Here is a 16,019-nt window from a genome sequence, read left to right on the forward strand (position 1 = left end):
TTATTTCTACTAGGAAAGGAAATAAATTTTAGAAGTGGAGCATCTGGATTGGGTCCGCTGGAGTCACCTTGACCTCAGTCTCAGGGCCCTGCTTGGGCTCCTCCTGTTCCCACCCAGCTGGCAGCCACAGAGGTGACTCCAGACTGGGCCCGCTGGAGTCGCCTTGATCCCGCTTGCTCTGCAAAACCCTTGGGCTGCCCAGTGGTGACCCACTTTGGGGAGTTGGGTGTGTGGGCTTACATGGGGATATGTGGTATGGCACAAGTGAGGCTGAGCAGGGACCTCAGGGTTCATGTCCAGGACAGGAATGACTACTGAGCAACACCAATGGACAAGGCCATCGTACTTTCAGGTAAGTGAGGTTGCTGAAACCAAGTGGTTTGGAGGGAAGAACAGGAAGAGCTTTAAAGGTCAGTCTGAAGCACCAGCACACATGGAAGACCTGAGCTGTGGTAGTCAGAATCAACCATCACCAAGCACCACTCACTGGCACACACTAAAGCTAAGGCTGGAGCCTCCCAGACAGGACAAGATCACAGTATACCTCAGTAAGAGTTGGATCAGGGAAAGGGTGAAGTTAGGATGGGCCATGATAACTAGCACATGACAGAATCGGGTCTTGCGGCAGAATCCATGGGGAATATGTGGACTCACCTGTGTGGAATTGCCATCTAAGCGTTATGCCCAAGAACTGTGAATGGGAACAGGCTTGGCTGGGGACATCCTAGACGGGTTTGGAATTCCCACTGGTAAGCATGAGAGCCGGACTGAGGGCATCAGGCTGGGCTGAACATAGCTACAACCTCCCTCGGTACAGGTGTGTACTACATCTGGGGTATGCCAGACTGGGCTGGACTCCAGCACCCACTGGTACTCGTGAGCACCAGGGTGGGTTGGAACAAGCTGGGTTAGGTCTTGACTCCCGCTGAAGCACAAAAGCTGTGTCTAGGTATGGACCAAGTGTGGCTGGGCTATACATTCAACAGTAAGAACCAGAATGGGTGTGGCCAATTGAGCAAAGCCACTGTTTCTGCCTGGACAAGAGGTGGACAAAACCAACCTGGATCAAGGACCCACTGGTGTGTGCGAGATCTGCCACTGGGAGGAGACCTGATAGCAGAGCTTGGGAAACTCCTTCACAGGGACACAGTTCCTACAGGTGAGCACAAGAACCAAGGCAAGGAGCAGCCTAAACCATACCAGGTTACAGGACCTGCCAGCATACAAGCGCATCAGGTCTGGCAACAGAGCAAGTTAGGCAAGTTCATAACATCCACTGACATATCTCAGAACCAGGACAGGATGCAGGAGGAGCCAGGTCAGGCCTCAATACCAGCCAGCTCACCCTGGGGCCAGGACAAGGTTCTGGCTGTTCAACGGCTAGGCTGTAGTACACATCAGTAGGAGCTGGACTGAGCCAGGCTGCGCAATGTGATAGTGGATGCTGAGGTGAGGTGAGCTATGCCAGCCTGGGGTCAGTGGGTAACAGGTTGCCTGGCCCAGGTCCTGGGGCCCACCTATGAGGTGGGCACCATGTTCATGAGCTCCAGGGTGGGGGATCTGGTGGGACTTGGGTTGCCAGACACAGGTCCTGGTGCCCAGGTGTTGGGGCCTGCACGGCAGGTGCCAGGTTTGTGAGCCTCTGGGGTGGGAGATCTAGCCAGGCTCAGGTCACCTGGCCCAGGTTCTGGGTCCCACCTGTGAGGTTGGTGCCAGTTTCATCAGCCCCAAGGGAAGGGGATCTGGTGGGGATCCAGCTGCCTGGACTGGGTTCTAGGACCCACCTATGTGACAGGTGCCGGGTTTGTGAGCCCCGCAGGGGAGGGATCTAGCAGGGCTTGGGTCACCTTGCCCTGGTTTCTTGGCCTGCCTGACTCCTCATAAAAAATTACTACAGTAATAAAAAAAAAAAAACAATAATGTGGTCTACAAAAAGGTTAAAACAACCAATCAATAAAAAGAGACCCAGAAAGAAGAGATATGACAAATTGGCAGGTCATGATTTAAGGCAGTCATTTAAAATATCATAGATATGTTCCAAAATCTAAAGAAAAACTATAAAAACAAAAATTGAAACTATAAAAAAATTGATGAGACAGTTAAGAAACATACCCATACATATGAGTATATGATCTACATTTAAAAGGGAGAGTTGTCAAGATAATTTTGGAGAGAACACAAGCTTCAGGAAACAGTGGTGGGCCCAGTTTATATTCTCTTAGAAAAAATCACCTTTGACCCATATCTTACATTTTAAACACACACACACACACATACACACACAACCTTTAATGGATCAAAGACCCTATAAAATTCCTGGGAGAAAAATAGGTTAAGCAAAAATTTTTTAGGACACATGCACAAACATATAAATGTAGAAAACATCTACACCTTGATGGACACAAAGGAAACACAGACAGACAAGGTAAAGAATTGGAGAAGATACCTGTTGTACTTAGTTCTGACAAATAACTTGAATTTTAATAAACTTACAACTAAATAATAACAGAAACACCCAAATTAAAAAAACTGGGCAAATTTCTTGACAGAGAGGATACACAAATGGACAATAAGCACATGAAAAGGTACTCAACACTGTTAGTCATCAAGGAAATGAAAATTAAAAGCGTACCTACATATTTGTTAGAATTGCTAAAACGTAAAAGACTAACAATACCAAGTATTGACAAATATATGAAAGCTAATTAAACTCTGACAATGGAGGATACAACGAATAAAAACCTCTTTGTAAAACTGCCTGTTTAATAAAGTTTTTTTAGAAATCATAATTGAGCAATTCCTCTCCTAGCTATTATTATCATCCATAAGAAATTTTTAAAAAGATCCACACACAAAGACATGCACTTTAATACACTAAACGAGAAACTAGGAGGCAAAGCAGGACTTCATTATTGTTAAAATAGCTGGTTGTACACTAAGTAAGAGGAGTTAACTTGGAGAAGCTTGCTCAGCACTCCATATGCAATAGCCAATGATTGTGCCCCGTTTTTACCATGTGCTATAAGATACTGTATGAGTATTAATTCAAAGAATTAAATAAAGTTTAATATTACCACAGAACTAAGCATTCAAAAGTCAAATTCTTGAACCTCATTCGTTTCATTCAGACACCAAAATACTAACCTCTCTTCTCTCTTTTCAGCTTGAAAATTTTTTTATGTAACATGTTTTCATGTGATAAATACAAAATATTATTTTTGCCTAAACTTCCCTTACATATAACTTATCTTCCAATGAAGCTATAGAAATTGCCCATGTTTTTCAATCATGTTTTCCTATATACATATTAAAATAATACTCACTTCAATTGTCTTAGCTAGTAACTGGGTGTGAGGAAAATTATACTTGTATACTTCATTAGCTACCGTATTCACGTCAATTGCAGCCACAACTTGCGCAGGAATACAGCTTTCTGTAATGATAAATGGAATGTCTTAAAAAGAAATCCTTAGCATCAGTGTGTTACAGACAGAAGTCAAAATAACAACATTTGTAATATATTTACATACTTTACCACGTTCCTTTGTTATCACAAAGCTGCTTCACAATACCAGTGAAAATGCTTTCAGGTTTTTTTGGTTGTATTTGTTTTGATGTATTTGCTGTTTGTTTATTTTTAATAAACGATATAATGCACCTACCACAGAATTCACTCATTTAAAGTTTAGAAAAGTTTTTAAATTATGTGAACAATTAGTTAGTGTCCAAGTGTAAAAGTTCACAAACCAAAATGTTTACACTTTGTCAAGATCAGAGGAACAAGAGAAGAATAAGGAAAATAATCATACTGCCTTTACTCCTTTTTGTCTCACTATTAGAAAAAAAAAAGTATTTTCAAAATTGTTTCAGATCCAGAAAATTTCAACATTCATTGATGGTAGCCAAAGTCTGAACTCTAAAATTATAGCTGCTGCTATATTTTTTAATTAGCAATCCCTTCCTCAAAGTCAATTCTATATATGCTCCAACCCAATAAGGAGAAAATGTAAAGAATTTTTAAGATGAGGGCCTGGCGCAATGGCTCAGGGGCTAAATCCTCACAGGGATCCCATATGGGCAAGTTCATGCCCTGGCTGTTCCACTTCCCATCCAGCTCCCTATTTGTGGCCAGGGAAAGCAGCCAAGGGTGGCCCAAAGCCTTGGAACCCTGCACCCATGTGGGAGAGCCAAAAAAGGCTCCTGGCTTCAGATGAGCTCAGCTCCTGCCATTCTGGCCACTTAGAGAATGAGCCAGCGGATGCAAGATCATTCTGTCTTTTTTTCTCTCTGCTTCCCAATAAAAAGAAATAAAGCTTTAAAAAATTTGAAGATGAAAGTATTTAAGACTTCTTGGGAAAATCATCAGAGAAAATGTGACAAACATGACATGGCAGCTCTGAATGACTATTTCACTCATAACCAAAAGTGGAACTAGTGTGAGGCCAGGGCTCACACAGGTGTGGAAGAAGAAAAAGAAAATTTGGAAACAATGGTCTCACCCACTCTCTCCTAATCCTCGACCCTTCCCGCCCTAATCAATTATGTACATTTTTAAAATAAAATTTTTTTAAAATCAAGAGAAAATAGATTCCGGCAAGATTAGCACTGAAGGAGGGGAAATTTCTGGTTTTACTAGCAAAACATGAAATAAAAGAAGCTAAGGGAGAATTGGGGAAAAGCTTTCCTTCTAGGATATTACTTATTTTGTCCAATATGCAGAAGATATTTCAACTTCTGAAGTTACCTCCCATCCGCAGTACTCATGAGCATTTAGGAAAGATGAGTGTGTCAGATCTGCTCTCAGTATCTTCCATTAGTTGACAAAGACTTTGGTCTTTTCTCCCTAATTCACTGGTTAGAAAAAACTAGAGAATTCATGCAAGAGAAAACTCTTTCATGGCTCTGTTTGCCTATGCACTTCTCTTCCTAGTAACCACATTTTAAAAATGGCAATTTTTTAATATCAGCACAGTGATATAGCAGGCTAACCTTCTAACTGCAGCACCAACATCTCATGGGCACCAGTTCTTGTTCTGGCTGCTCCACTTCTTATCCAACTCCCTGCTTCTGGTCTGGGAAACCAGCCAAAGAAGGGCTGATGCATGTGCTCCTGCACCTATCTGAGAGATCTGGAATAATCTCCTGGCTCCAGGTTTCAGAGCAGCCTAGGTCTGGCCACTGTGGTTCCTTGTCTCTCTCAGTCTCTGTAACTCTTTCAAGTAAAATAATAAATTTAATAAAAATTGAAGAAATAAAAATGATAGGTCCCAGAACAGTAGCCTAGCAGCCAAGTCCCTGCCTTGCACATGCCGGGTTCCCATATGGGCACCAGTTTTAATCTCGGCAGCCCTCTTTCCCATCCAGCTCCCTGCTTGTGGCCTGGGAAAGCAGTGGAAGACAGCCCAAAGCCTTGGGACCCTGCACCTGCATGGGAGACCTGGAAGAGGCTCCAGGCTCCTGGCTTCAGATCAGCTTAGCCTCCAGCCATTGCAGCTACTTGGGGAGTGAATCAATGGCTACAAGATTTTTCTCTCTGTCTCTCCTCCTCTCTATATATCTGACTTTGCAAAAAATATAAATCTTTTTAAAAATGATAAATGTCCATCTATAATATAACAAATAATACAGTTCCTTTTTCCATAGTTAATTTGATTTGTAGGTGGTTGGATTGTGTCACTAGGGTGGAGTCTCCATGATTAAATTCAAGCATTTCTGTCATGGACTACACACATTATGATATGTGGCTCCTTGCCTCGTGCCCTGTGATACCCCATGCCAGCTCAGAATTCTACCAGCCAGAATGGCATCACCAGAAGTTAAACCAATGGTGTCCACCTGATCTTAGACTGTAAATTTCCAGAACTGCAAACCAAAATAAGCCTCTTCACAAAGTTAGGCTGCCTCAGGTACTTCATTACAGTGATGAAAAGCTGACTACTAGACTACTACTGATGATGCTGCGAAGTGAATGCTGTCCACTCATTTCAGTCTGTCTCAGCCCGACCCTTTACTTCCTCTGTGAAGGAATGAAGATGAGGCTTCTTTAATTGCCTATTTGAGAATTATAACCTAGGCAAGCTTGGATCAGCTCCAACCATTTTCCTCTTGGAAATAAACTTCCCACATGTGCTCTGCATGGCTCCTCCAGCTATCCTGGTAAGGCATGCAGCCTGATTCTCTGGTTCGATATTCACTGACCTATCTGGCCCTCTCATTAAACTTGGTATTTTCCATATCAATTCTTATTGGTTTAAAAAAATACAGACTTATTTCTTATTTGTCTTATTCTCTTATTTATCAACTTGTTCAGAAGCAGATCAAGGGATACTACCGATACAGCCCTATAGAAATAATCAAAAAAAAAAAAAAAAAAAAAAAAAAGAATCAACAGATAGGTCCTAAAATAAACTTCATAAGCCATCTATTCACTGGCCCTGGGGAAGTGATGTCACCTGTGGAATACGGTGATGAGTACTCTACAGTAAAGTAAGCATTCAACATTCATCCAGTAAGATAGGCAAGTCAGTTATCCAAAGGGAAGTTAGACTTCCCCTATATTTAATGACACATCTGACACACTTCTTTGTATTTCAAGTTAAGAAAAAAGACAAACTACTACTTTTCACAAATATCACAGAACACATGCTGAATATTTTTAAATAGGTCAAGCTTTTACCTTGTTTCACTTTATTTATTTTTTAAATCATCTTTTATTTCGATAATCTTTACATAGTTGATTAGAGCACAAAGGGTCAAGGGCTACAGGAAAGTGGATAAGACCATTGTTTCCATATTCTCTCTTTTTTTTCCTGTATCTGGGGGAAGGTGGGAGATAAAGGGAGAAGCCCCACCCAGCTTCCCACCCACACCAGGGTTCCCAGCGTGGGACATGCTCTGAGGCCACTGCTCAAGCGCTTTTGATAGTTCAACAGTTCTGAATTGCACGATGAAATCTCTCCAGAATCCACTGCCTGACATAGTCCGCCTTAGAGTCTCCATTTGCCCAGATTTTCACTGCCAATAGATGGCTGGGGTAGATGATGGATTTGTTCCATCTCCATCCTCTGTTGTGGTAAGAGGTGTCCTCTGCAGGTTCCGATGGACTGCCATATCCTCCATGTGCAACTGGTTATGCTCTCCACTGCTCTGTTTGAGCCTCTGAGAAGGCTGAGCTTTGACACATGCACGCCATAGTTAGACCATGGAACCTGCACTTCTCTTCATGGTTGGGGGTTCTGACATTAGCAGTTCAGCTGGAAGGATCCCCAAAGAAACTTTGTCTGAGGTGATCCCAGACCTGATTTTTGTGTGTGCATGCCAGTACAGGGTGCAGCACAGTCCCTCACCCCAATAGCTTATGCATATGCTGGTCATTGCAATTGCTAGGTCAGTTCTGTTTCCAGCCCTGTCTTCCACATGAACCAAAGGGTGTTGCAGTCCAGCCTGATCCTGCCCACCACACACTAGGCCCTACACAAATCAGTGGGAGCTGCAGCCTAGTCAGGGCGACTCCCAACAACCCCCACCAGGCCTGCCCTCTACCCAGGTTCCCATGCTAGCCAATATGTACAACAGACTAGTCCAGTCTGTCCCATATCCCATTCAGCACTCATACATGTCAAAGGGCATTGAAGCCTAATTCAACCCAACCAGCCCCACTATCCAGCCCACACACATGCTGATGGGTGCCATTCTGTCTAGCCACTGCTGCCCCAGGCCTGGTTTTCATGCTTTCCAGTGGGAGTGGTAACCCAAGAGGGAGGTGCCCCTATTTCCCTACTGGACCCACTCCCACTCCTGGATCATGCACTCTCCAGGTGGTTCTGCAGCTTAATGACAGAATTAGCCCCCTGTGCCAGCATCTGCCAGCTGATGATGTCACAAAGCCCCAGCAACCCTCACTCACTCTAATTAATGCTTGCACCAGTAGAAATAGTCAGTCCACGCTGGATTTTCCCTGATGAGGCCCACAGGTATTGTAGCTCTGCTCGGTCTGGTCTGCCCCCATTCCAATTCACACTCTCCAGTGGGAGTGGTGTTTTAGCAGGGGAGCCATTCACACTTCCCCATCAGCTTTGCCCCTTTCCCCCTGGTTCTCACATGTGCTGGTTGGGTGCTGTGACCCAGTCTGGCATGGCCTGCCTTGCCTCGGCATTTACCAGTGGGTGCTGTAGCCCAGTTTGGTCCATCCTGGCCCACTCCCAATTCCAGCTCACGCTGGTAGGGGTTACAGCCTAGTCCAGCCCAGCTGGCACCCAATCCCAGCTTAATATATATTGGTATGCGTTGTGACTGAGCCTGGCCTAATCCACACTCTGGCCTGATGCTGGGATTTGCCAGTGGGTGATGTGAACTGGTTCAGCCTGGTCCGCCCCCGACCTGTGCCAAATGTATACCAGTGGGTACCATTCCCTGGGCTGGGCTGCTCCCTATCGTGGCTCTTGCACTCACCTGCAGGGACTATGTCCTGACAGAGGAGTTTCCCAAGCTCCTCCATCGGAACCTCTCCCTATGTCAGATCTTGCACACACCAGTGGGTGCATGGGTCAGCCCTACTTAGTCCACCTCCTGTCCTGGCAGTAACAGTGGTCTTTCCTGACTATCCTCAACCAATTCTGGTTCTTACTATTGGTTGTTTCAGCCCAGTCAAGGCTGGTCCACACCCACACACAGTTCACACATGGCTCAGTAGGGGCAGAGACCTAGCCTTACCCATCCTACACCTACCCTGGTCCTCCAAGGCACCAGCTGGTGCTGGAGTCTAGCCCAGTTCGGTGCACCCAACCCCAGTCCACACTTGTGCTGAGGAACACTGCAACACTGCAGCTATATCCGGACCACAATGCAGCTCCCATTCCAGCACCCGCACTCACTAGTAGGAACCCCAACCCAGCCAGGGTGTCCCCTTAGCTCCCCAATCAGGCCTGTTCCCAGCCATAGATCTTGCTTATGCCAGTGGTTGCTCTGACTCAGCTTGGCATAGCCCTGTCTTGGCCTTTGCCTTAGATGTTGTAGCCTGGCCTGACCCAGCCTGCCTCTCATCCCGATTCTCACTGGTGTCTGATGGAACCTAGCCCTGCTCAGTCTATTCCCACCCCTGGCTCATGCAAACCACTAGGTGTAAGAGCCTAGCTTGGCATGACCTCTGCTCCAGTCTGATCTCTCCTTATTTCACTTTAAATCTGGTAAGCTATAGAAGAGTAACTATGGAAAAACAGACATAAAAAGGAAAAATTTATAATCAGAAACACAAATATAAAGGAAAAAATATTTAATTCAAATTACAGCCCTTCACAATTGATGTTCTATAAATATCCTCAGGGGATGTTCAGATCCACCTGGGAAAACACTTCATCCGCTGATTCAGTTACAAACACACCTAATTACAGGGTGGTTTGGTAGAGTCCCAATTTGGCAGATAAGTTTATGAGGAATAAAGGGAAAAAGATTCAGACAATGAGCAAAAAGACTGACAAACTATGGGCTTAATATATTAACAAAAAATATGGAGGCTGAAAATTCTTCTTAAGTACAGGTAAGCACCATGTGGCTAAAACTCAAAACCAACACTGGAAGACCTTCAGCAGTAACTCGATGCAGCAGGCCTTTCCACTTTATGGCTTCCAACATCTGACGATAAGAAAATAGAACCTTCCTTTATTGTTTACCTTAAATCATATTTCATTCTTCTCTCACCATTCCATTTTAAGATGAGAAAAATGTACCATCTCATTTGCCTATTTGTGCAAGTGTCCTTGCAGGCTCTCCAGATTCCTGCATTCGACCCACAAAACATAGTTTTCTGAAAAGAAGCATTTTCATTTAAAAGATCATCATTAACCAAAACCGTAAAAATTACAATTAAGCCCTCATAAGCAGTTCCTGCAAAAGGGCCATACACATTAAAAAAATGTAACGGGTAGGGGGAAGAATTGATGAGGCAATTAAGATACTACACAGGACGACGTCCAAATCCCATAGTGCAGTGTTTAGATGCAGTGTTAGGCTCCACTTCCAATTTCAGCACCAGGTGAATTCACACACTGAGAGTCAACAATGGCTCCAGTAGTTAGGTCTCTATTACTCTTGGGGGGGAGGGGGAATGTCTGAACTCAAACATTTCTCTTTTTTTAAAGAAGAATGTAGGGCCCGGCGGCGTGGCCTAGCGGCTAAGGTCCTCACCTTGAAAGCCCCGGGATCCCATATGGGCGCCGGTTCTAATCCAGGCAGCTCCACTTCCCATCCAGCTCCCTGCTTGTGGCCTGGGAAAGCAGTTGAGGATGGCCCAATGCATTGGGACACTGCACCCACGTGGGAGACCCGGAAGAGGTTCCAGGTTCCCGGCTTCGGATCGGCGCGCATCGGCCCGTTGCGGCTCACTTGGGGAGTGAATCATCGAACAGAAGATCTTCCTCTCTGTCTCTCCTCCTCTGTGTATATCTGGCTGTAATAAAATGAATAAATCTTTAAAAAAAAAAAGAAGAATGTAATAGTCATTGTTATGCTGGTGGCCACCTAGAATTTCTGCCTCTCTTGCCTGTATTTGGAAATCTGACTACATCATGGATGCTTCGTTCCCAAAACAGAATTCAGAACTCAATTTCCTAGCTTCCTTTGTCTGGTAATGAGATCTAGTACTCACCAATCAATTACATCCACGTAAGGGCCCGGCGGCATGGCCTAGCGGCTAAAGTCCTCGCCTTGAACGCCCCAGGATCCCAAATGGGCACTGGTTCTAATCCCGGCAGCTCCACTTCCCATCCAGCTCCCTACTTGTGCCCTGGGAAGGCAGTCGAGGACGGCACAAAGCCTTGGTATCTTGTACCTGCGTGGGAGACCTAGAGGAGGTTCCAGGCTCCTGGCTTCAGATCGGTGCAGCACCAGCCATTGCAGTCACTTGGGGAGTGAATCATCAGACGGAAGATCTTCCTCTCTGTCTCTCCTCCTCTCTGTATATCTTTGTAATAATAATAATAAAAAAAAACCCAAGTAGCAGGGAGAGGAAGCAAATGAGAAAGTTCATCTTTTTGACGTGAGAGGTTATTGGAGCATCGCCATCCAGGGGAAAACTCTAAGGACACTTCTGGCATCCAGTTCCCAGCACCATTGGTACAAGTGTAGTGGTAGTTTTAAGGCAACTAGACAGATATTAGCCTAAGTGTGTAAGAGGAGCAGAAGAAAACAGATGTATGTGCAATGGAACAAGGAAGCAAATCCTGCAAGCTGGCCCCAGCCTCTTACCCACCTGCCCTAGCACAAGGTGTCCCTGCCTGTCCTTCATCAAAAGAAGTCACTGTACTGAGGCAGCAAGACAGCTAGTTCAACAATCTTAATCACTGGGCTGAAGTAATTTGTTTCTTCTTCAGATAAGAATCTTGGTGGTCAATATTGTCCAGAAGGGTTTGTTTAGGGGGAATTCCACATCTCAAAATCCCCCACCAAGAATTTCCCAGAAGAGGGAAGAGGGGTGAAGAGTCAGGGCCCATATTCATGTCCAGACAAACATTAGTCTAAATGCAGACTAGACTCTGAGTCCTTTATTGAGATTCCTACCTGGTCTATCAGGTGTAGGAATTTCTGTTTCTTCATTTTAATTCCAGGAAACTACGCTAAAATCACCTTCCCATTTGCTCTTTCATCAGCCATATTCTTTGCTGTCAACAGAACAAGTTCCCAGGAACAGCAATGTGACTTCAGCAGCACTCCTGATGACTTAACCTGTGTGTTGGGATTCCGCAAGCCCTCCAAATGTCCTTTAGTATTTCTCTGCTGTTTAGTTACATGGTGTATTCTGAACTGAAGAAGATATAAGAAAGAAAAGAACTGAGACTAACCAAACCATGGTTTTACCAACAAGCTACTAGAGCAAATATCTATTTAATTATAAATAGGGCCTGGTACAATGGCTCAGAGGCTAAATCCTCGCCTTGCAAGTGCCAGGATCCCATATGAGCGCCAGTTTGTATCCCAACTACATATTGACTGTGACAATGCAAAAGCATACTGCACATGGTGATAAGGACAAAAAAAATCTGTATTGTAATAAAATGTTCACTGAGTTTGGAGCAAATCTATTCTGTTCATGAATAAATATACATTTACAAACCATTAAAATTTAGTGATGTGCAGGACATAAACAATCCAATAGCAAAAATATGAATTATGCAATTTTAAAATGGACCAATCTAAAAAGATAGTTCTCAAAGGAACACATGCCCACAGCCAACAGGTATATGAAGGAATACCCAACACCATTAATCATTAGAGGAATAAAAATGAAAGCCACAATGAGGTATCATCTCACTCAGAACTGGCTATGTCCAAAAGAAAAACCATAACAAACACTGGCAACAAGGGGAGAAAAGGGAAACCCTGAATGCCACTGGTAGAGATGTAAATTAGCCCAGCCATTACACTAAAACATTGTGGGGGGGTCCTCAAAAACTGAAAACCAAACTACCATATGATCTAACAAGTCCCACTACATACATTCAAGGGAAATGAAATCAGTAAACAGACATCTACACACTCAGCTTTATTGCAGAGCTATTCACATTCGTCAAAAAATGGAAACAACCTAAGTGTACATTCACTGATGAATGGATAAAGAAACTGCAGTACATTTATACGATGGGATACTACTCAGCCACAAAAAAAGGACAAAATCTTGCCTTTTGTGTCATTTGCAATAACACAGTTAGAACTTGGAGTCACTAAATGAAATAAGCCAAGGCCAGTGTCATGTGATCTTGCTTAAACGTGGAGTCTAGGAGATGGTGATCTCAGAGAAGTTAAAAAGCACGGTGGGAGTTCTCAGAAGCTAGGAAGGAAAAGGGAAAGAAGGCAATGAGGAAAGGTACAATTTCAGAAATTTGGGTATAGTTAGGTAAAAGGAGTCCGGGTATTCCACTGTAGTCAGTGACTACTGACAACAATTAACACACTCTACATGTACACATGTATATGCTCATTTGTTCTCTAAAAAGCTAGAAGAGAGGACTTTGAACATTTTGCTTGTCCAAAATAGAAGACAAATATTTGAGGAAATAATTATGTTTATTCTGAATTAAATATTGTACAAATGCATACATGTCTCAAAACATTGTATGGTACCCCATAAAAGGTACAATTTTTATATACCAATTAAAATCTTTTTTAAAAAGTTAAAAAAAAAAACATAATAGGTAGACCTTGAACCAAAATAGGAGAGGGTGGAGAGAAAGGGAAGGAAGGAAGGCTTCTCTGGTTAACAAGGTCAACCAGGGAAGGCCTCTCTGAAGTGGCTACACATAAATCAATACGTGAAAAGTCAAAAAGGAGCTGGAGGGGAACACTCTGAGGTTACAGTACTCCAGGCAGAGACAATAACAAAAGGAAAGACTAGAAAGCTGAAGGAAGCTAGAATGTCAGAGAAACAGAGGACAGTGAGCCTGGACAAGAGAGATGGGGAGATAGTAACAAAACTGAAGAAGCAACCAGAAGCTGGATCACACAGGTCTGGTCCCAAAATGAGACCAGAATTCTAACCTCAAAGGGAAACTATGCATTAAGCAGGGAAGTCATATGATATGGATTACTATGCAAAAGATCACTCTGCTTGCTATGTGAATAATAGAATGGAATCAATGAGAACAGATGGAACACAGTTTAAGTCAGAGATGAGAGTAGCTACATTTACCATAGTAGCAGTGACAACAGACAATGTGTATAAATTCAGGCTGCACTGATGAGTAGAAAAGAAAATACCTGTTACATTAAACAAAAAAGTTAGTTAAAATTATACACTATCGCTTATCAAATTAACAAATGTTAAAAGTAGCTAATATCAGCATGGGTGTTGCAGTACAGCTAGTTAAACCATCGCCTGAGAGGCCTTATCCCCCACTGGAGTGTAGGCTCATATTCAGTCGGCTAGGCTTCTGATCCAGCTGCCTGCTAATGTGCCTGGGAAGCAGTGGATAGTGGATCAAGCAGCTGAGTTCCTGCCAACCATGTGGAAGACCCAGACGGAGTCCTTGGCTTCTGGCTTCAGTCTGGCCCAGCCTTGGCTGATGCAGCCATTTGGGGAATGAAACAGGATACGGTAGATCTGTCATTCTGCTTTCCAAATAAATAAATAAATAAATCTTTTCAAATAAATAATAGGTAACGCTGATGAATATGTGGGTAAGGGAGGTTCTCAGTTATCTCTGAAGAGCAATACTGCCATATTTACTGCAAGACTTAAGAAATTCTGCTTTTTACTTAGTAACACATAATCAGCCTAACTGTTCAATGAGCTAGTTTAACATTCAGAAAGCACGCTTAACAGAGAACATGAGGATTTATGCTCAAGGATGGAACTGTTACTTCATATTGTGCTTTTCAAAATGTGACAATCTAAATATTCAACATCTAAAGAGTGGCCAAACCGCAATTTACAATGAAGGAGGAGGAACCTTTCAAGATGTTGTTCTAAGGTGTTCAAGACAAGGAAAACTGGTGACATTACACAGTCTTACAAAATTCACAAACACTTCTGAAATTTGGAGTTGTCTGAATGTCAATGTGAGAAATCAACATAGAAAACCAGCAAAGAAGTAATAAACTTTTAATATTCACTAACAGGCTAAAATCAAAACTAAGTACAACTGCTAAAAAACAAACCAAAAAACTACCCACTGAATACTGTCTGTATCTTCAGAATGTTAGTCTCTTCTTACCCTTGAACTAGAAAAAGGAACGGAGAAGTTTCAGTTGTGTGGTTGTCCCAACAACTGAAGAATAAACACGCATGTTCAAATTCTTTCACGACACATTATCTCCGTCTCTCAGTACCTGGCACAGAACCCCACCTCAACAAGTTTTGAGACACACCAAAAACAAAACTTTCAGTTCCGACTTCATATCCACGAAATTAAAAATCTCAAAATGAAAGATACGTAGGAAGTACTTGAGGTAATGATTTGTAAGATTTACAGTGGCTGCAATTAGGCACAAATGAGCACTTTCCACTTGCTACATTCCATTCTCCCCACAATCCTTCCAAAGCGCCCCTTCACTTCAACACCTGGAAGGAAACCTTCAGCGTTAAGGAAGGAACCAGCGGAACGTCACTCTCCAACCAAGTTTAACCCCTGTTAAAGGAGTTCTAACTACTCCGGCATCTAAACCTTGTACTACAACAGACAGGATGTTTCTCTTACTGCGTGCTAAGCTAACTTGCACCCAGAACTGTGGTCACTCTCCCGGGCCGGCCCAGCAGCCGCTGCCCCGCGGGGACTTCAGTCTGAGGAAGGACTTGGTGACCACGCTTCGCAGCGACGGCAAACTTAGAACTCAGGTTTAGCACTCTAGGAAAGCTCGCCCTCCGCCACCGAACCACTTCTGTGTGACGTCACAGCCTCAACAGTCTGCACGGACACACCGGGCCTCGCAGGCCTTCGCTGGACGAAGTTCGAGGCCGCGGGAAGCGGACACCGCCCAGGGCCGGATAGGGGCGGCGCGCAGCAGCGGTTTCCAGGACGACCGGATGACCACCGCCGTCTCCGCCCCTGGTGCCGCGCCGCCCCGCCCCTCTCCGGCGGCGGAGCTCCGCGAGGGCCGCGGACGTCCCCGAGCGGAGAGGACTCGGTCGTCTCACCTTTCAGCGCGTGGTGCATTCCGCCTATGCCGCTGTACAGCTCCAGGACCCGCAGACCCTCCATCGCCTGGTCGCCGCCTCAGCCTCAGCGCTAGGCCTGCCGGTCCCGCGCTCCTTTCATTCCGTCCGCTTGGTTCCCCTCCGCCTCTGGTTCCGCAGCGTTTCAGTTCCAGTCCCTCCTCCCTTCCCTTCCTGCCTCTGCCTCTCCCAGGCCAGGATTTTGACAGAGCTGTGTGGGGCCTAGGAATTAACAACGGGCAGGAAGGGAACGAAACATAGAAAACCATGAGGCCTCTCCGGTGCGTAGCAGCCTGGCTTGCAGGAAGGCCATCAGTGAAAAGAGAAACACAGAGCTTAGTGGAGGTGAACACTGCCTTCATTTCCAACTGGTTAGAAT

The 16,019-nt window shown here is 44.3% G+C and overlaps 1 protein-coding gene across 1 annotated transcript in view; it reads right to left on the reverse strand.

The window, feature by feature from the left end:
• TRDMT1 (tRNA aspartic acid methyltransferase 1) overlaps positions 1 to 15,796 on the reverse strand; it is a 32,474-nt gene extending 16,678 nt beyond the window's left edge. The window contains exons 1-2 of the mRNA XM_004578884.4: positions 15,623 to 15,796; positions 3,324 to 3,433 (exon numbers count right to left, since the gene is read on the reverse strand). Of these exons, the coding sequence (XP_004578941.3) occupies positions 3,324 to 3,433; positions 15,623 to 15,686 (174 nt within the window). The 5' untranslated portion in view covers positions 15,687 to 15,796. The remainder of the gene's footprint in view (positions 1 to 3,323; positions 3,434 to 15,622) is intronic.
• Positions 15,797 to 16,019: the final 223 nt, after the last annotated feature.

The sequence above is a fragment of the Ochotona princeps genome, chromosome 10 (genome assembly GCF_030435755.1).
Source record: "Ochotona princeps isolate mOchPri1 chromosome 10, mOchPri1.hap1, whole genome shotgun sequence".
Lineage (NCBI taxonomy): Eukaryota > Metazoa > Chordata > Mammalia > Lagomorpha > Ochotonidae > Ochotona > Ochotona princeps.